At 46.2% G+C, this 21,251-nt stretch overlaps 1 protein-coding gene and 1 long non-coding RNA gene across 3 annotated transcripts in view; one reads left to right on the top strand and one right to left on the bottom strand.

Moving 5' to 3' along the window:
- Window positions 1-456: 456 nt before the first annotated feature.
- Window positions 457-1,832, bottom strand: LOC115900359. Its single transcript, XR_004059996.1, has 2 exons — window positions 1,713-1,832; window positions 457-694 (listed from the first exon to the last, which is right to left on the bottom strand). It is a non-coding gene; the product is annotated as an uncharacterized LOC115900359 (long non-coding RNA).
- The window catches only part of SEC24C (SEC24 homolog C, COPII coat complex component), a 28,646-nt gene continuing 9,215 nt past the window's right edge, over window positions 1,821-21,251 (top strand). The window contains exons 1-7 of one of the 2 annotated variants that reach the window (XM_010373114.2): window positions 1,821-1,925; window positions 4,282-4,481; window positions 8,724-8,859; window positions 17,908-18,080; window positions 18,305-18,676; window positions 18,996-19,129; window positions 20,372-20,440. In XM_010373114.2, coding sequence (XP_010371416.1) covers window positions 4,310-4,481; window positions 8,724-8,859; window positions 17,908-18,080; window positions 18,305-18,676; window positions 18,996-19,129; window positions 20,372-20,440 — 1,056 coding nt within the window. In that variant the 5' untranslated portion in view covers window positions 1,821-1,925; window positions 4,282-4,309. The remainder of the gene's footprint in view (window positions 1,926-4,281; window positions 4,482-8,723; window positions 8,860-17,907; window positions 18,081-18,304; window positions 18,677-18,995; window positions 19,130-20,371; window positions 20,441-21,251) is intronic. The other variant, XM_010373115.2, reaches the window with a different exon arrangement.

Raw genomic sequence — 21,251 nt, 5'->3', positions numbered from 1 at the left:
GGTGGTGCGTGTCTGTAATCCCAGCTACTCGGGAGGCTGAGGCATGAGAATCACTTGAACCCAGGAGGCGGAGGTTGCAGCGAGCCAAGATTGGGCCACTGCACTCACTCCAGCCTGGAGACAGAGCAAGACTCTGTCTCAAAACAAAACAACAGAGGACAGGAACAATCTACCTGTTTAGTGTAGCTTAATGCCTAATATATAGTTTCTAGCACAGCCTAAAATGCACATTTTTCAGTGAATAAACCACTCTGTGCCTCAGAATAACTGATATTTACTGTCAATAATATGAGAACAAATACTTTTGTTCACTGCTGTATTTCCAGAACCAAGAACATGGCTTGGCACACAATGTAAGCGCTCAAGGGGTTCACCCTGCCTGCTGCCTCAACAGAGCCGATTTATCAAGACCACGGAATTTCAATGGACAAAGAGTAATTCACGCAGAGCCAGCTGTGTGGGAAACCAGAGTTTTATTATTACCAAATTAGTCTCCCTGAGCATTCGAGGAGCAGATAATTTGGCGAGTAGGAGCTTGTGAAGTGGGGAGTGCTGATTGGTCAGGTTGAAGATGGACTCATAGGGAGTCGAAGTGAGGTTTTCTTGCTGTTTTCTGTTCCTGGGTGGGATGGCAGAACTGATTGAGCCAGGTTACCGGTCTAGGTGGTGTCAGCTGATCCAACCAGTGCAGGGTCTGCAAAATATCTCAAGCACTAATCTTAGGTTTTACAATAGTGATGTTATTCCTGAGAGCAATTTGGGGAGGTTCAGACTCTTGGAGCCAGAGGCTGCCTGACCCCTAAACTGTAATTTGTAATCTTGTAGCTAATTTGTTAGTCCTGTAAAGGCAGACTGGTCCCCAGGCAAGAAGGGGGTCTTTTCGGGAAGGGGCTATTATCAATTTGTTTCAGAGTCAAACCATAAACTGAATTCCTCCCCAAAGTTAGTTCCACTACACCCAGGAATGAATAAGGACAGCTTAAACGTTAGAAGCAAGATGGAGTCGGTTAGGTCTGATTTCTTCCACTATCATAATTTCCTCAGTTGTAATTTTGCAAAGGCAGTTTCAACAGCAGTGCTTGAAAAATTACTAAATCAATCAATAGTACTGAAAAGTTCAAATGAGGTCATATATACGAAACCATTGTTAGCTATAATTACTTCACCATTAAACGGGGTAATAATAATTACTGCAAGAATTGTAACTCTTCCAACAGAGAGCAGAGATCTTTTGGCTCTGATAAAGCTCTGCACCTAAACGAAGGCGCTGTATAAAAATGGTTAATAACAATTGACCTTTACTGAGTGCTTACTATGATGCCAAGCGGCCTACGTGGCCTAATTTCATCCTCTCAAGTTCTTACACGGGCATTATTATTATTTCCATTTTACAAACTGTAGAGCCAGACCTCAGACCCCTACATGCACGCTGACAACAGTTGTGGCCCTTTACCACCACCACACGTTCCGCAAATCTCATGACCAGCAAAGGCCATGGGTGAGATCAACCCAGCGGACGGAAATCAACGGGGTCAGGGGTCAGCAGGAAGTGACTACAAGCCTCTAGCTCAGAGGTCACTAATATGTCACAGGCAGAGTGATGGAGCATTATTAAAGATAGTTTGACAAATTGTTTTTAATCTCATCTTTGTTGGTGAGGCCGTAAAGTGACCGGAACATCTGAAAAAAAGTGTCAGTTGGGAAATACATACGATTTAGCAGAGGCGCCCAAGCGGCGGCCATCATGGGAAGATGAAAGTGGCGCATGAGCGGTTCCCGAAACGCAGACGTGGCAGAAGGAGTGGCCCGGCCTAAAGCGTGGAGGAGGAACTTCCGGGGATGACGCGACGGCCCCCCTCGGAACCGGAAGTGGAGCCTGGGAGCCTTGACGTTAGGAACGAAGTCTAACCTGGATCTGGAGCCGGGTGAGGAGTGGCATCGGGAGGTTGGTGGGTAGGAAAGCGAAGGAGAGGTCAGGGTATTACTGGCCAGATTGGGGTCCAGTTTCAGAAAGAAGGGAGGAGCCTGGGGGCGGGGCCTGGGAAGAGACCCTCACTTCACGCATCCACTATCCGGGAGCAGGTCCTAGACCCTCCCTTCGTCTCCCGGCCCAGATTCCGGCTCCTGCTTCCTGCCCCGAGCCTGTTAAAAGGTGCAAGACGCTTGGGCTCTGTGCTTTTAACAGAGCAGCCGCCTCTCTTATCGTGGCCTTAGAAGCCGACTTGGCTTCTCGGTCTTGATCCGAGGCTCTCCAAGGCTCCATGGCTTGACTACTTTCAGAGTTCCAGGAAGCGTGCCCCGCCCCCTTGGGTTGTCACCCTCGACTATCCACCCAGAATGGAGTCGAGACTTCAGTCTGACTCCAAGCTCTTGAATGTGTTTGAGGGAATTATTTTCTGGAGAAGAAGCTCCTTTCTTTACCCCTCCCCCCGACTTTGGAAAGATAAAGGGAGGGGACATATTTTAAACTTAGTGTTAGTGACCTGTGTAAGGTTTAGGATTTGGAAGAACAGCTACTGAGATAACTTTGAGTTTAAAGAGTTTTAGACGAGAATCAGCTCATTTTCTATAGTCAAGGTGGCCCTTCTAGCAAAGGGGGAGAGGCCCATTGTTCCCTCTGCAGCAACTCAGAGTGCTCCTGCTTCCTGGGCCTCTTCTGTCTGTAGGATAATTGGAATAATACAGCTGTTGAAAGTAGATGTGATAAGATAGTTTTCTTGGAAAGGCCTTATCTAGAAAAGGCCCTCTTAATTCATCCCTGTGTTGGTGAGCAAGATTGTAATAATTGTGATGGTGGCTGAGATTCGTAACAATTGTAATGGCAGCAGAAACAGGAGAGTTGGAGAAGTGCATTGAAATTTAGAATATTTATAGTCTTCTGCTTGAGGGATGAGATGAATGATTTTTTCCATGAAATCTAACTTTGCCCCTGATCCTTGAACTGTTTCCTCAGATTATGTGAAGAAGGTACCTGTTCTGCACTTGGTTTTAATCTGTTACCTTACTCGAGTTTTCAGGTGTCCTTTACATTTATTTGTTATTATTCTTTTTTTTTGAAAGGGAGTCTTGCTGTGTTGCTCAGGCTGGAGTGCAGTGGCACGATCTCAGCTCACTACAACCTCTGCCTCCCGGGTTCAAGCGATTCTCCTGCCTCAGCCTCCCAAGTAGCTCAGATTACAGGCGCGTGCCATCATGCCCGGCTAGTTTTTGTATTTTTAGTAGAGACTGGGTTTCTCCATGTTGGCCAGGCTGGTCACGAACTCCTGACCTCAAGTGATCTGCCTGCCTCGGCCTCCCAAAGTGCTGGGATTATAGGTGTGAGCCACTGCGCCCGGCCAACATTTATTGATTTTAATGCTTCGGTTTTGGCCGGGCATAGTGGCTCCCCTGTAATCCCAGCACTTTGGGAGGCCAAGGTGGGCAGATTATGAGGTCAGGAGATCGAGACCAGCCTGGCTAACAGGGTGAAACCCAGTCTCTACTAAAAATACAAAAACTAGCCAGGCATGATGGCATGTGCCTGTAATCCCAGCTACTCAGGAGGCTGAGGCAGGAGAATCGCTTGAACCCGGGAGGTGGAGATTGCAGTGAGCCGAGATCGCGCCACCACTGCACACTCCAGCCTGGCAACAGAGCAAGACTCTGTTTCAAAAAAAAACCTTCAGTTTTAAGGTCCATACACTCTTTTGGTGGAAAAACTGGAGTTGGAGTATCATTTGTATTATGGCAGTTTAGCTAAAGAATATCATTTCTGTAAATCTAAATTTTGTCATTGAGGGGGAAGGATTTTAGCAGATCTGTTTTAGACTTTTAGCCTGATTGATTTTAAATCAATTGTTTGGCACACTAGAGGGTACTCTATGTTTGTTGAATGAATGGATGCTAGAGTGAATGAATGGAAAGTGGGAACATTGTTTCTTTTACCTGTAACATCAAGGTAGTTCATCAGCCACAAGACTCTGTGTGACTAGACACCAGAAATCATACCACTGGGGAATGGAGGCTGCTGCTCCATTTCAGTGGGTCTGTCTGAAGTTGAAATTTATATTCTTTAGACAGTGACAAGGGGTGGGTGGTCAGAGTAACAAAATCCTTGCTTTTAGAAGGTAATCTGAATAGTGACCGGGGCAGAAAATTACTAAGATTCTGTGGATGTGTGAGGATTATTAAACTGATCACTGTCTGATAAGGTCAATTTCTTTTTATCCTACTTCCTGCCCTGAATAGTTGCTCTCTTTAGAAAGTTCATTTTGACTAATTTCTCCTCTCTCTCTCTAATAGGTGAGACCAAACCGGGAATGCTTTCATAATGAACGTCAACCAGTCAGTTCCACCTGTGCCATCATTTGGGCAGCCCCAGCCCGTCTACCCAGGGTATCATCAGTCTAGCTACGGTGGGCAATCAGGGTCCACAGCCCCCACCATTCCCTATGGAGCCTACAATGGCCCAGTACCAGGCTATCAGCAAACACTTCCCCAAGGTATGTTTCTGTTTCTTTTGAGCTAGGGAGGGAAATCAGCAGAGTCTTCAGGTTGGGTTGTATTGCTCTAGCTAAGCTACCTGCGGAGTTTGGGTGACTGGGATTGAGGAACATAAATCTGGCCCTGTGTAGCTGAGAGCCCCGTGGGCGCCCTTCCTTTTTTTTATTATTATTTTTATTTTTTTTTTAAACAGAGTCTTGCTGTCACTCAGGCTGGAGTGTAGTGGCACGATCTCAACTCATTGCAACCTCTGCCCCCCGGGCTTAAGCAGTTCTCCTGCTTCAGCCTCCCCAGTAGCTGGGATTACAGGCATGTGCCACCACGCCCAGCTAAATTTTGTATTTTATTTATGTATTTATTTTGAGACGGAGTCTCACTCTGTCGCCCAGTCTGGAGTCCAGGAGGCACTTGAACCTCCCAGGTTCAAGCAGTTCTCTGCCTCAGCCTCCTGAGTAGCTAGGATTATGGGCGCCCACCACCACGCCAGCTAATTGTTTTGTATTTTTAGTAGAGATGGGGTTTCACCATCTTGGCCAGGCTAGTCTTGGACTCCTGACCTTGTGATCTGCCCTCCTCAGCCTCCCAAAGTGATGGGATTACAGGCTTGAGCTACCGTGCTTGGCCTGTTTTTTGTTTTTTTTTTTTTTGAGACGGAGTTTCAATCTTGTTGCCCAGTCTGGAGTGCAGTGGCACGATCACGGCTCACTGCAACCTCCGCCTCCTGGGTTCAAGTAATTCTCCTGCCTCAGCCTCCCAAATAGCTGGGATTACAGGCATGCGCCACCACACCCAGCTAATTTTGTATCTTTAGTAGAGATGGGGTTTCTCCATGTTGTTCAGGCTGGTCTTGAACTCCCAACCTCAAGTGGGATTACAGGCATGTGCCACCATGCCTGGCTAATAGTATTTTTTTTTTTTTCTTGAGACGGAGTCTTGCTCTGTCACCCAGGCTGGAGTGCAGTGGCCGGATCTCAGCTCACTGCAAGCTCCTCCTCTCGGGTTCATGCCATTCTCCTGCCTCAGCCTCTCGAGTAGCTGGGACTACAGGCGCCTGCCACCTCGCCAGGCTAGTTTTTTGTATTTTTTAGTATAGACAGGGTTTCACCGTGTTAGCCAGGATGGTCTCGATCTCCTGACCTCGTGATCCGCCCGTCTCGGCCTCCCAAAGTGCTGGGATTACAGGCTTGAGCCACCGTGCCCAGCCATAATTGTTTGTATTTTTAGTAGAGACGGGATTTCGCCATGTTGGCCAGGCTGGTCTTGAACTCCTGACCTCAGGTGATCCACCTGCCTCGGCCTCCCAAAGTGCTAGGATTACAAACGTAAGCCACCACGCCCAGCTGTCTTCCGTGTTTTTAGGTAAGGTACTGTGTTTCTGCCTTAAGCCATCTAGTGGGAACACATCTCCCAGGTTTACTGACAGCTCACTTACTGTGGGTATCACCTGGTCACGTTGTTCAGAGCTAAATGGAAGGGTTGTGGTCCACGCCCCTCTAGATCCTGTGACCAGGACCGAGTATTTCCTGTTGACTTGTAGTCTCCTTGAAATCATTTATTCCTCATATATGTTGAATGCCTTTTGTTGGACTGATGATTCTTATATATAAATTAGCCTGGGACAGTGTAGTTTATGGGGATGAAAAGTGTGATATTTGTGTGCCTGACTTTTGGTGCCTCTCATATCTTTCTTCCTCTCATATCTTTCTTCTGATATCAGTCCTTTGAGTTTCCTTTGCTTCTTAGATGCTCTGTAATATCATGGTTATAAGAGAATACTAATCCGATGCTGTTTTAGGTTGAGTGTTTGGTTTTTACCTTACTTTTTCTTTTTCTTTCTTTTTTTTTTTTTTTCTTTTTTGAGACAGTCCTTACTCTGTCACCCAGGCTGGAGTGCAGTGGCATGATCTTGGCTCACTGCAACCTCCGCCTCCTGGGTTCAAGCAGTTCTCCTGCCTCAGCCTCCCGAGTAGCCAGGATTACAGGCGCATGCCACCAAGCCTGGCTAATTTTTGTATTTTTAGTAGAGACAGGGTTTCACCATGTTGGCCAGGCTGGTCTTGAACTCCTGACCTCGTGATCCACCCGCCTTGGCCTCCCTAAGTGCCGGGATTACAGGCATGAGCCACCACGTCTGGCCTTACCTTACTTTTTCAAGAAGAGCAGCTAGTACTCTACAGATTCTCCAGAGGGGCTTTTTGGAAGTAGTTAACAGTAAATCTTTGCTTAGGCTAGCCGATGATTTAGGGTATGCCAAATTCTTTATGCTTTCATAAAGGGATATGGAAAAAAGAAGGCATCAAAGAGATACGAGTAAGATTTGGGAAATAATGAAGTATGATGATTTTAATTATAACTGTGGGGAAGGCTGGGCGCGGTGGCTCAAGCCTGTAATCCCAGCACTTTGGGAGGCCGAGGCGGGCGGATCACGAGGTCAGGAGATTGAGACCATCCTGGCTAACACGGTGAAACCCCGTCTCTACTAAAAATACAAAAAAACTAGCCGGGTGAGGTGGCGGGCGCCTGTAGTCCCAGCTACTCGGGAGGCTGAGGCAGGAGAATGGCGTAAACCCGGGAGGCGGAGCTTGCAGTGAGCCGAGATCCGGCCACTGCACTCCAGCCTGGGCGACAGAGCGAGACTCTGTCTCAAAAAAAACAAAACAAAACAAAACAAAACAAAACAAAAAACTAGCCGGGCGAGGTGGCGGGCGCCTGTAGTCCCAGCTACTCGGGAGGCTGAGGCAGGAGAATGGCGTAAACCCAGGAGGCGGAGCTTGCAGTGAGCTGAGATCCGGCCACTGCACTCCAGCCTGGGCGACAGAGTGAGACTCCATCTCAAAAAAAAAAAAAAATAACTGTGGGAAAAAAAAAAAACTGTGACGAGATTAGGCCTCAGATCTTTGGAAGAACCTTAATTCTAAGCTGAGACTTTGGCTGAACAGAGTCCACCTCCGCTTTGTCAAGTCCTGGAGTTTGGCATTCTCTCACGAGAAAGCTTTGTTAGAGGAAAACATATCTGATTCTGTCATGGTTGGTGAGCAAGTTTAGGTTAATCATGTTCCTGTAGGCAAGTTCTATAATGTCTAGTCTCTACTGAGGGCAGAGCAAAAGAAAAACAATTCTTTGAACAGAGGTCATCCACATTTCAAAAGTGATGTGCCAAGTAACGAATTGCTTTCTCCCTGAACTTCATGTGTGAAGAATGGCTAAGAGTAAGAGTAGTGAAAGTAGCTTTGATGGTGGTTCTAAGGAATAGGAAGGATGGAGTACAGCTTTTTTTTTTTTTTTTTTTTTTTTGAGACGGAGTCTCGCTCTGTCGCCCGGGCTGGAGTGCAGTGGCTGGTTCTCAGCTCACTGCAAGCTCCGCCTCCCGGGTTTACACCATTCTCCTGCCTCAGCCTCCCGAGTAGCCGGGACTACAGGCGCCTGCCACCTCGCCCGGCTAGTTTTTCTTTTTGTATTTTTTAGTAGATACGGGGTTTCACCGTGTTAGCCAGGATGGTCTCGATCTCCTGACCTCGTGATCCACCCGTCTTGGCCTCCCAAAGTGCTGGGATTACAAGCTTGAGCCACCGCGCCCGGCCGGAGTACAGCTTTTGTGAGGACATAGGTGGCAGTGCTAATGGGAGGACAGGCCAGCTGTCCTTACTGAACTGTTGGGTAGAAACAAGGTCTCCGACCTATAGAAACACGTTCCTGAATCATGTGCTGTTTGAAGTTTTCACACTTAGAAGTGGATGAATGGATATAGTTAGTATAAGCAGAATGAATGAAGAAGGTGGCAGAATAATCTCCCCAAGAAGTGTCTTTCTTTGCAGCCTAGTTCAGTATATTACTTGGTCATCTTCTGAGTCTCCTTTTTCATATATGCTCCAAGTTTCTGAGTTCTGGAGTAAGATCTTTTCCTTAAAATAGTTGACTTGTTGTCTAGGGTAAGAATATTAGGCAGTCTTGGATTGACTTGAGAGTATGGTGATCAAAGGAAGGCCCTACATTCTTGTGTCTCTGGCTACAGCTTCACCCCTAGTATGCTTGTCTAGGAGAGTGTAGGCCCCCTGTTGGGAATCTGTGTTTAGAATACTGTTGTAGCTAGAGTTGTATGCTGGTAGTGTCCTTTTTGCCGCCTAAACTGTGGTATTGGGCCAGTGAAGGTCTGAGTTTATTGATCCTTGCTTTGCATTCCTGGCTCAGGGTGGAGGAGAAAGTTATTTCCCAATCACTTAGTTTCTGTCCTTTACCCTCAGGTATGTCAAGAGCCCCACCTTCCTCGGGGGCACCTCCAGCCTCAACAGCACAGGCTCCTTGTGGCCAGGCTGCATATGGCCAGTTTGGCCAAGGAGATGTACAGAATGGGCCAAGCTCCACTGTTCAGATGCAAAGGTAGGTACTTGGTCAATCTAAAATTGGTCTGATGAGGCTGAGTGCGGTGGCTCATGCCTGTAATCCCAGCACTTTGGGAGGCCGAGGTGGGTGGATCACCCGAGGTCAGGAGTTCGAGACCAGCCTGCCCAACATGGCGAAACCCTGTGTCTTTACTAAAATAAAAAATTAGCCGGGTGTGGTGGTGTGTGCCTGAAATCCCAGCTACTTGTGAGGCTGAGGCAGAAGAATCATGAGGCAGAGGTTGCAGTGAGCCAAGATCGCGCCATTGCACTCCAGCCTGGGCAATAGAGTGAGACTCTGTCAAATAAATAAATAAATAAATAAATAAATAAAATCGGTCTGATGAAAGTAGAAAGGTTAGGAAGTTATGGGTTTTTTTTTTTCTCTCCTTTGCCCTTCTTGTAGATCACTTTTTCTCTTCCCTCTGCCCTTCTGTACTTTGTCTTCTTTTTTCTAGGTTACAGGTACTGCTGATGTCCAGCCCTGTGGATTATTGACCCATCTTAGTACCTGGGTTCCTTTGCATATTCTTCCTTTTCTGTGAACTTGAGTTTCTTGCTTTACTAGACATACGTCTTCAATAATGGTTGCAGTCCTATTGAGCCTACCCTAAGGGAGAAATGGGAAGAGAGAATCTCAGGATTATTTACATCTCTTTTGATTTGCCCCTTTCCTCTAGATCAGGCACTTAGTAAGACTGATTGGTTAAGTTTGGGTATGGCCAGTTATGAACTAAAAGATACTAAAAGGGAAACCACATAAATGGTGAAAACTTCAGTGGTACAATGACCCAATAAACCCATTTTAGCATGAAAGTCCATTAAAGGAGGGCAGTCATCTCTATTAGAGTGCTTTTTAAAATTTTTTAATTTTTTTGAGACGGGGTCTTACTCAGTGGCCCAAGCTAGAGTGCAGTGGCAGGATCACAACTTCCTGGAGCCTGGACGTCTCAGGCTCAGGTGACCCTCTCACCTCAGTTTCCCAGGTAACTGGGACTACAGGCATGAGCAACCACACCCAGCTAATTTTTTGTATTTTTAGTAGAGATGGTGTTTCACTGTGTTGCCCAGGCTGGTCTCAAACTGCTGAGCTCGAGCGATCTGCCCACCTTGGCCTCCCAAAGTGCTGGGATTATAGACATGAGCCACTGCACCTGACCAGGAGTGTTGTTTGTTTTTGGTAAATAAAGAGTAAAATGTAACTGTGGGAAAGAGGTATGATAATACAAAAGTCACTTTCTGACACTTTAACTGGGTGTCCAGAATACACATTTTTAGCATTGAATGTAAGCCTGCATAAGTCAAACAAGTGGGGTACATAGAAGATAACAAGTACACGAATGTACATAAAGTTATAAAACAGGATGAGGGTACAGTGAGGGGGTAGGGAACTGTTTTAAATACATTGGTCCATGCTGGGTGCAGTGGCTCACTCCTTTAATACCAGCACTTGGGGAGGCTGAGGTGGGAGGATTGCTTGAGCCTACAAGATGAAGGCTGCAGTGAGTCATGATTGTACTGCTGTACTCCAGTCTAGGTGACAAAGCAAGACCCTGCCTCAAAAAAAAAAAAAAAACAAAAACATACAAAACAAATGTATGCCTTAGTAAATTATTATATAGCAAACTCCTTTGTAACTGTAACTACAACCCAGATGAGGAAAGAGAACTTTGCCACTCACCCCAGAAGCCTTTTCCGTGTGCCCCGATTCAAACATTATTCTCTCCCTCCCCTCATAAATAACAATCATCCTGCATTATCCTGACTCTTACGGTAATTTCGTTTTTTTTTTTTTTTTTTTTTTTTTTGAGACAGTCCTGCCCTGTTGCCTATGCTGGAGTGCAGTTGTGTGATTTCAGTTCATTACAACCTCCAGCTCCCAGGTTCAGGCGATTCTTCAGCCTCAGCCTCCCGAGTAGCTGGGATTGCAGGTCATCACGCATGGCTAATTTTTAAATATTTTTAGTAGAGACAGGGTTTCTCCATGTTGGCCAGGCTGGTCTCGAACTCCTGACCTCAACTGATCCACCCACCTTGGCCTTCCAAAGTGCTGGGATTACAGGTGTGAGCCAACACGCCCAGCTGACTTTCTTGTGGTTTTTTAAAAATAATTTACACTTGGCTGGGTGAGGTGGCTCATGCCTATAATCCTAGCACTTTGGGAGGCCAAGGTGAGAGGATTGCTTGAGCTCAGAATTTTGAGACCAGCCTGTGCAATTCAGGGAGACCCCCATCTCTACAAAAAATAAAATGTTAGCTGGGCATGGTGGCATGCCTGTTGTCCTAGCTACTTTGGGAGGCTGAAGTGGAAGTATCGTTTGGGCCCAGAAGGGTGAGGCTACACTGAGTGTGATCTCGCCACTGCACTCCAGAGCTTGAGAAACACAGTGAGACTCTGTCTCAAAAAAAAGTTTACACTCAAATGTACAACCCCACATACCACAATTTAGTTTTACCCACAGGAAAAACAGTTGGTATGTCTTTTAAGTCTATAAGCTCCACCTCTGTCTTCTTTTTCTTAGTATTTATCTGTTGAAGAAAACAAAACAGTTAACCTAAAGAATTTCCCACAGTTTGGACTCTACATAACATTTACTTCATACTTGTCCAACTCGTGGCTCACAATCTGCATGCCTCAGGACAGCTTTGAATGTGGCCCAACACAAATTCATAAATTTTCTTAAAACATATGAGGTTGCCGGGCGCAGTGGCTCACACCTGTAATCCCAGCACTTTGGGAAGCCGAGGTGGGCGGATCACGAGGTCAGGAGATCGAGACCATCCTGGCTAACACGGTGAAACCCCGTTTCTATAAAAATACAAAAAAATTAGCCGGGTGGTAGTGGGCGCCTATAGTCCCTGCTACTCGGGAGGCTGAGGCAGGAGAATGGCATGAACCCGGGAGGCGGAGCTTGCAGTGAGCCAAGATCGCGCCACTGGACTCCAGCCTGGGGGACAGAGCGAGACTCCGTCTCAAGAAAAAAAAAAAAAAATACAAGGTTTTTTTTTTAAAGTTCATTACCTGTCACTAGTGTAGTGTTAGTGTATTTTATGTGTGGCCCAAGACACTTCTTCCAATGTAGCCCAAGGAAGCCAAAAGATTGGACACCCCTGATTTACATTGTATTAGGTATTATAAGTAATCTAGAGATTATTTAAAGTATATGGGAGGAGGCTGGGTGTGGTGGCTTATACCTGTAATTCCAGCACTTTGGGAGGCCAAGGTGGGTGGATCACCTGAGGTCAGGAGTTCAAGACCAGCCTGGCCAACATGGTGAAAATCCATCTCTACTAAAAATACAAAAATTAGCTGGGTGTGGTGGCGGGCACCTATAATCTCAGCTACTTGGGAGGCTGAGGCAGGAGAATCGCTTGAACCCAGGAGACGGAGGTTGCAGTGAGCCAAGATTGTGCCACTGTACTCCATCCTGGGTGACAGAGTAAGACTTTGTCTCAGAAAAAAAAAAAAGTATACAGGAGAATATATGCAAATATGATGCCATATAACCCACATCCAATTCTATTGACTCCACCTTCAAAATGTATATCAAATCTCACTACAGTCATTCCTCAGTATCCATGGGGGAATAGTTCTAGGACCTCCCCTGACCAACAGATACCAAAATCCGCAAAAGCTCAAGTCCCTCATATAAACTCTGTGCAAGTAGAGATGTTAGGTAGGCAGGTGCATATACAAATCTGCAGCTCAAGACTGATGTTAGAACTGGAGATAGAAATTTGGAAGTCCTCAGTCTATAGATATTTAAAGCTATGGATGAAATCATTTAGAAAGTGAGTAAAGAATGGAATTGAGGACTTGGAGCTTACCAACATTTAAAAGTAAAGAGGAGCCACCATCAAAAGACAATGAGGGGCCGCAGTGGCTCACGCCTGTAATCCCAGCACTTTGGGAGGCAGAGGCAGGCGGATTGCTTGAGTTCAGAAGTTCGAGACAAGCCTGGGCAACATGGTGAAACCCTGAAACTCTACCAAAATACTAAAATTAGCTGGCTATAGTGGCACATGCCTGTGGTCCCAGCTACTTGGGAGGCTGAGGTGGGAGGATGGCTTGAAACCAAGAGGTGGAGGTTGCAGTGAGCCGAAATCTCACTGCTGCACTCCAACCTGAGTGACAGAATAAGACCCCATCTCAAACAAAAAACAAAAAAAAGACAATGAGAAAGACCAGTAGTGAGGTGGGAGATAAGCCAAGAGAGTGTGGTGTCTTGAAATCAGGTGAAGAGAGTATTTCAAGAAGGTAAGAGAGTAATCAGCTATGTCAGATGCTGCCAAATGGTAAGATGAAGACTGACAATTGACCATTGGATTCAGCAAGGTTAGCGTCATCGATAAAGGCAGTTTCAGCGTAGACATAAAGAAAACTACCCAGTTGGAGTGAGTCAAAGAATTTCAGCCGGGTGGCAGATTGACATAATCTGAAAACCCTCTGCTACCAACATCTAGAAAGGAGAGAGAAAATAGAAACAAAAAAAATTTTAAGTGCAAAGTTAAGCTTAAAAGAAAATGTGGGCCGGGCACGGTGGCTCAAGCCTGTAATCCCAGCACTTTGGGAGGCCGAGACGGGCGGATCATGAGGTCAGGAGATCGAGACCATCCTGGCTAATACGGTGAAACCCCGTCTCTACTAAAAAATACAAAAAACTAGCCGGGCGACGAGGCGGGCGCCTGTAGTCCCAGCTACTCGGGAGGCTGAGACAGGAGAATGGCGTGAACCCGGGAGGCGGAGCTTGCAGTGAGCTGAGAGCCGGCCACTGCACTCCAGCCTGGGCAGCAGAGCAAGACTCCGTCTCAAAAAAAAAAAAAAAAAAAAAAAAAAAGAAAATGTGAAATTTTTTTTTTTTCTTTTTTTTTTTTTAAATATGGAGTCCTGCTCTGTCGCCCAGGCTAGAGTGCAGTGGCACGATCTCAGCTCACTGCAACCTCCACCTCCCAGGTTCAAGCGATCCCCTGCCTCAGCTCCCAAGTAGCTGGGGCTACAGGTGTGGGCCACCATGCCCGGCTAATTTTTGTATCTTTAGTAGAGACGAGGTTTCACCATGTTGGCCAGGCTGGTCTTGAACTCCTGGCCTCAGGTGAACCGCCCGCATTGGCCTCCCAGAGTGGTGGGATTATAGGCATGAGCCACTGTGCCCAGCCGTCAAGTAAGGACTGAAAATCAGAGTGGTAAATTGATTCTGGGGCTGCCTGTAGATTGGGTGGATTCATCATCTTGATAAGTCAGGGCCTTAAATTTAAGCAGGTACTGGGGAAGGCAGATGAGTCCTTGGGCTTTCCTGAGAGAAGTTTTGGAACTGAGATATTGTTTATAACGTCTGGACCTGGGCTGCACCTTCAGTGAACAAGCCAACTAGGGGGAAAAAAGTCTGCACGCTGGAAGAGGGAGATAAGGAGTCCTGTTTCTCTCAGGCTGGCTGTGGATGGGTTAAAAAAAATCGTTCTTGGGACTGCAAATGGACATGACGGATCTTTTTGGAATGATGAAAATGTTATAAAATTTGATTCTGGTGATGGCTGCATAACTATAAATTTACTAAAAATCATTGAATTGTTCACTTAAAAGGAGTGAATTTAATGGTATGGAAATTACATCTCAATATTTTTTTTCTTTTTGAGACAGAGTTTTGTTCTTATTGCCCAGGTTGGAGTGCAATGGCACAGTCTCAGCGCACTGCAGCCTCTGCCGCCTGGGTTCAAGTGATTCTCCTGCCTCAGCCTCCCAAGTAGTTGGGATTCTAGGCGTGACCACCACACCAGGCTAATTTTTTGTATTTTTAGTAGAGATAGGGTTTCACCATGTTGGCCAGGCTGGTCTTGAACTGACCTCAAGTGATTCACCTGTGTTGGCCTCCCAAAGTGCTGGGATTACAGATGTGAATCACTGTTCCTGGCCATTTTTTTGTTTGAGATGAAGTCTTGCTCTGTCGCCCACGCTGGAGTGAAGTGGTATGACCTTGGCTCACTGCAACCTCCACCTCCCAGGTTCAAGTGAATCTCCTGTCTCAACCTCTTGAGTAGCTGGGATTACAGGCATGCACCACCATGCCGGGCCATATTTTGTATTTTTTTAGTAGAGATGGGGTTTCACCGTGTTGGTCAGGCTGGTCTCGAACTCCGGACCTCAATGATCCATCTGCCTCAGCCTCCGAAAGTTCTGGGATTACAGGCATGAGCCACCGCACCTGGCCTAATTTTTTTTTTTTTAATTTGAGGCCAGGTGCATTGGCTCACACCTGTAATCTCAACACCTTGGGAGGCTGAGACAGGAGGATCACTTGAGGCCAGAAGTTTTAGACCAGCCTGGGCAACATAGGGAGATCCTGTCACTTTCAAAAAAAAAAAAAAAGCTGAGCATTGTTGGCGTGCCTGGGAAGCAGAGGTGGAGGCAGGAGGATTGATAGAGCCCTTGAGGTTGAGGCTACAGTGAGCCATGATGGCTCCACTGCACTGTAGCCTGGGTGACAGAGTAAGACCCTGTCTCAAAAACCAAAAACAACAACAACAAAAAACAAACAAAAAAAACCGATCTAGGGTGACACTATTATTACTGGAGTACCTTCTAGAAACAAATGTGGAACAACCACACCTCAGTCCGGGCTGGAAGGGATTATCAGAGGAAGGCATTTTGATTAGAGTTGGGCCAGGCGCAGTGCTCATGTTTGTAATCCCAGCACTTTGTGAAGCCAAGGCGAGAGGACTGATTGAGCACAGGAGTTCAAGACTATCCTGGGCAGCATAGCAAGACCCTACAAAAAAATAAAAATAAAAATAATTTATTTTTGTTTCTCTACAAAAAATAAAAATAATAATTTTTTTTTTTCCTCGACAAAAAATAAAAAAAATTAGCTAGGTGTGGTGGTGTGTGCCTGTGGTCTCAGATACTTGGGAGGGGAGGCTTAGGTGGGAGGATTGCTTGAGCCCAGGAAGTCAAGGCTGCAGTGAGCCACAGATAAGTGAGTGCCATTGTATTCCAGCCTGGGTTACAGAGAGAGACCCTGTCTCAAAAAAAAATAATAATAAAAAGTAAGGCTGGGCACGGTTGCTCACGTCTGTAATCCCAGAACTTTGGGAGGCAGAGGCAGGTGAATCATGAGGTCCGGAGTTCCGAGACCAGCCCGGCCAACATAGTGAAACCTTGTCTCTACTGAAAATACAAAAATTAGCCAGGCATGATGGTGGACGCCTATAGTCCCAGCTGCTTGGGAGGCTGAGGCAGGAGAATTGCTTGAACCCGGGAGGCAGAGGTTGTGGTAAACCAAGATCGCACCACTGCACTCCAGCCTGGGCGATAGAGCGAGACTCCGTCTCAAAAAAAAGGAAGTAAAGACAGAGTATAGACCTATTCTTTTGTAATGTTTAGCTAAAAGGGGAGCAAAAGTTTGAGGAGGCTGTGAGGTAATTTGGTTGGATTTTTTAAAAAGTTTTTTGAGATAAAATTCATATACTATGCAATTTGCCTATTTAAAGTGTTTTTGTATATTTAGTGGTTTTTAATATATTGATAGATATGTGCTGTCACAATTTAGTATATTGACAGATATCACTACAGTCAGTTTTAGAACATTTTCATCATCTGAAGAAGAAATACTGCATTCTTTAGCTACTCCTGTTTAGCTATTCCCCCATTCCCCTATTCTTCCAACCTTAAGCAACTCCTGATCTACTTTCTGTCTCTAAAGATTTCTCTGTTCTGGACTTTTCATTAGAATAGAATCATATACTATGTGATATTTTATAATTGACTTCTTTAATTTAGCATAATATTTTCAAAGTTCAGTTATGTTGTAGCATATATTAGTACTCCATTCGTTTTTGTGGCTAAGTGGTTTTTCATTGTGTAGCTACATGCTACATTTTGTTTATCCATTCTTCTGTTGATGGACATTTGGGATGTTTCCACTATAGTTGGTTTTTGGGTTTTTTTTTGTCTGAGAGATGTTTGTATATTTTTGTGCTGATGGGAATAATCAGAGAGGGAGACACTGAATGGAAAGTATATTGGAAATACACTGTGGTAGACTGAGGCGGGTGGATTGGTTGAGCTCAGGAGTTTGAGACCAGCCTAGGCAACATGGTGAGACTCCATATCTATAAAAAATACAAAAACTAGCGACTGGGCGCAGTGACTCACGCCTGTAACCCAGCACTTTGGGAGGCTGAGGTGGGCAGATCATGAGGTCAGGAGATCGAGACCATCCTGGCTAACATGGTGAAACCCCGCCTCTACTAAAAAATAACAAAAAAAAAATTAGCCGGGTGTGGTGGCGGGCGCCTGTCGTCCCAGCTACTCAGGAGGCTGAGGCAGGAGAATGGTGGGAACCTGGGATGGGAGGCAGAGCTTGCAGTGAGCTGAGTTCGCGCCACTGCACTCTAGCCTCGGCGACAGACCGAGACTCCATCTCAACAACAAAAAAAAAAGACAAAAAAACAACAAAAAAAAAACCCAGCCAGGAATGGTGGCATGTGCCTTTGGTTTCAGCTACTTGAGAGGCTGAGGTGGGAGGATCACCTGAGCCTGGAAAGTTGAGGCTGCAATGAGCCGTGATCACGCCACTGCACTTCAGCCTGGGTGACAGAGTGAGACCCTGTCTCAAAAAAAAAAAGCTGGACAATCAGTCTGCATTTGTTTGATTTACTATTTATTAAGGTTCATGCATGCTTATGCGTGCCTTCCCTTGCAGTGCTTTCAGTACTTCAGATTACAAAACTGAGGAGGTTTGTCAAATAATTGAAGCAGAGGAAGCAATAATTTAGTTAGCAGAGTAAATAGTACTTGACCTGAGGGTGCTTCGTTTATGTTTGTGGAGTGAGCTTAATGGAAAACAAGATTTTCCATGAATAATCATGGTATAAACAATCAGGAATATAATTTACCCATAAATATGCAAAAGTATGAAGCCATAAAAGAGCTCAGGGTGAGAGTAAGATGTCACAAAACAACGTAGCTTCCTGTACAATGCGAAGCTTCTGCCGACTTCAAAGGGTGTCCTAGCCCCACTAGTCACCTCTGCTTTCTTTCTTTTCACAGGCTGCCTGGGTCTCAGCCATTTGGGTCCCCATTGGCCCCTGTGGGCAACCAGCCAGCTGTGCTTCAGCCCTATGGCCCTCCCCCGACAAGTGCACAGGTGACTGCGCAGCTGTCTGGAATGCAGATCAGCGGTGCTGTGGCCCCAGCCCCTCCCTCTTCAGGGCTGGGCTATGGTGAGTGGCTGTGAACACAGGAGTGTTACTGTCCTCTTTTCAGAGGCATCAGACTCTGGGGTTATACTTGAATCTCTATTATTTCCCTTGTATTTCCTGTGCCTCTGAGCCTCAGAAGATGGGACGGTCATACCTGCCTCTCTCGTGTAGAAAGGAAAGTCGCTTTACTGAACAAGGAGGCAGAATGACTGGGCTTTTGACTCTACCTTTATTCTACTTCTCAGGCCCACCAACATCGCTGGCTTCAGCCTCAGGAAGTTTCCCTAACTCTGGTCTGTATGGCTCCTATCCTCAGGGCCAGGCTCCTCCCCTTAGCCAGGCCCAAGGTCATCCTGGGATCCAGACTTCCCAGCGATCTGCCCCATCACAGGCCTCCGGCTTCACACCCCCAGCTTCAGGGGGTCCTCGGCTGCCTTCGATGACTGGTCCACTCCTGCCTGGACAGAGTTTTGGAGGGCCCTCAGTGAGCCAACCCAACCATGTGTCCTCACCTCCTCCTCAAGCTCTGCCCCCTGGCACCCAGATGACTGGGCCCCTGGGACCACTGCCACCTATGCACTCCCTGCAGCAGCCAGGCTATCAGCCCCAACAAAATGGTGAGTCTTGCCCAAGGTCTGTCTAGAAGCTAGAGGCATTGGCTACTCAGGTGGTTTTTGATGTTTTTTATTTGTTTGTTGTTAGTATTGCTAAGTGGTGAATTAGATGGGCAGCTTCAGGGTATTATTCCTAGGATATCGGGTCTATGAGACATTATTTTTTCTTGTAGTTCAGATAACATGGTCTTTCTGAATGGCTTTGCCAGGCATTAGTGTACCTCATAATTCTATGTTTGTAGGAGTCTAGTCATTTTCCTGAGGCCTTAAGAAGAGATAGGGATGGGATTTTGAGTTCATCAACCTTGTGCCCTTGTCTCAGGTTCCTTCGGACCAGCCCGGGGCCCTCAGCCTAATTATGGAAGCCCCTACCCAGCAGCACCCACCTTTGGCAGTCAGTCTGGGCCTCAGCCACTGCCTCCTAAGCGCCTGGACCCTGATGCCATCCCAAGCCCTGTAAGTAGAAACTTACATGGTCCTGAGGAAGGGTTTGTGTCTGCCAGATAGGCAGGTCAATCTAGATGAGATGTTTGCCTAGCATTTTCTGATAATTTTCCCTTTTTGTTCATCTTCTTGGAGAACTTACGTATAATTTGACTCTGAACTGGAACTTGAGGTTCTAGGAGTCTTTTGGGGGGCTGTTTTACTCTATAGATGGGCAGAGAAGGAAGGGAAACCAAGAGTGAGCAGCAGCACCAGTAGATCTGTGAGTTGAGGGCTGTACTCTGTCACTACTGTACATACATAGTATGGCAGCCTTTGTCCTTCTGTGGAGCAGTGACTGGGTCTTACCCCTTAGATCTAGAAGGATGGCATTCTTCCTAATGGGTAGAGCAGGTGGGAATTCTCTATGTTAGATGTTAAGAGAAGGAAAGCCTCACTGGTTTCTCTGCTCTTACTTGGACAGTTTTAGGAGGAAGTCCTCAGTACTTTTGTTTGGTAGGCTTCTGCTGTGTAGATGGGGAAGAGTGAACGACAGTTTATGAGGGCAGTGTGTATGTAAAGTCCCACTGGAGAGCTTTTCCCAGGAAGAGGGTGAATTGCACCCTTGGAGCCATCAGAATCCTCAGGCCCTCCTTATCAGACTCAGAATAGAGACTAGGACTGTACTGCCAAGTAGGGGCCACTTTATAGTTCTGTCTGTAACATTTGCTATGTCAGTTACCTTGCCATGCTTAGCCATTGTCATATTCCATTCTGTTCTCTTCCCTCTTCCTCCTTTGGGTAACCACCACAGTGAGGGAGCCTGTTGGCCGAGGAGAACTCAGGAGAATTAAGCAGCCCCTCCTTCCTTCCCCTTCCTTCAGTAAGAAGGAGAGTCTGGTTGGATGTGAAGGGAGGCTTCTTGCAGCATATGATAGTCCTTAGAATGGGAGGTTTGGCCTTTTAGGGGAACATTCCTGTTCTTCTTCCTTACGGTTTCTTCCATTCAGCCTCAGCCTCTCCCTGTATAACTCCTGCTTGCCTCCTGTTTGTCCCTTATCTTTCTACATCATAGTCTGAGCCATTAAAGCCTCTGTGTTGAGCCAGAAAGACTTGGAATTTCATATCTAGAGGGGGCTTGTTTTCAGCAATATGAGCTGGGCTCCAGCTGTTCATGTCTAACTCAACAGGGTTGAGAGAAGTAACATCTGCCTCTTGTTCTTTTGTCTCCCTCCTTGTATTCCCCTGCTGCCTTTATTATTAAAACACTAAAAGCAACTCAGTGAGCTGCCTCCTCAGCAGAAAACAAGGCACAGAATAGACCCCGATGCCATTCCTAGTCCAGTAAGTGCAGGGGGTGGGTGTTTGTGCATGTCTTTCCTGTGTTAGTGCCATCCATGCATGCCTGTGACCTCATCTTCACCTCATCTACCATGTCCATTCCTCTCCATTCTCTTCCTTTAGCCCTAGCCCTTATAGATACTCACTTATACAAGCTAAAAGGATATGCATGCCTCAAGTCACGAGGTAAATGAAGAGGTAGCAGGCTGTTTGCCTTGAGTATGGGGTGGTGGAAGGTCAGGCTCTAAGGGTGGGGTCAGGTGGCATGTTAAGCTTTGGCTTTAGTCCTTCTGGGCTCCTCCAGGAGCCTGCAGGTGATGTGTGATGGAAGAGGACAAAGTTGAACAGTAGATCATTCCACTTTAGATTTGATTTGTCTGTAGCCTGTTGTGGAGAAATATTGGTGTAGGAACGTACAGATTCGTAGTATCCCAAACTGGAGTTTCTTACAGGAGAAGAGATTGCTGGTTTGGGAAAGTGTGAGTACTTTCTCATCTGAAGAGTCTTTTTCACTCTGATATATTTCTAAGCTTCAACTTTTCTGCCATGGGATAGAGAGTCTCATTTGCCCTTTGCTTTTTCTGGTTTTCCAAACCCATCTTGAAGTAACTGACCAAAGGTCATGAGCCTGCATAAAGGTCTGAATATGAGTTTTGCAGGTCCTTTATTTTCCTTTGCTGAGTCTGTCAAAATGTGGAGGACTGAGGATTGAGCTATAAGGATTGGGTACTTATCCTCTCCTCCTATATACACACATTGATGCTTACCTGAAAGTAAGGCAGCATCTGCTTCCTCACCTTAGTTGATAATTTCT

The sequence above is a fragment of the Rhinopithecus roxellana genome, chromosome 11, assembly GCF_007565055.1.
Source record: "Rhinopithecus roxellana isolate Shanxi Qingling chromosome 11, ASM756505v1, whole genome shotgun sequence".
Classification (NCBI taxonomy): domain Eukaryota; kingdom Metazoa; phylum Chordata; class Mammalia; order Primates; family Cercopithecidae; genus Rhinopithecus; species Rhinopithecus roxellana.
This window is presented reverse-complemented; position numbering and strand designations above follow the sequence as displayed.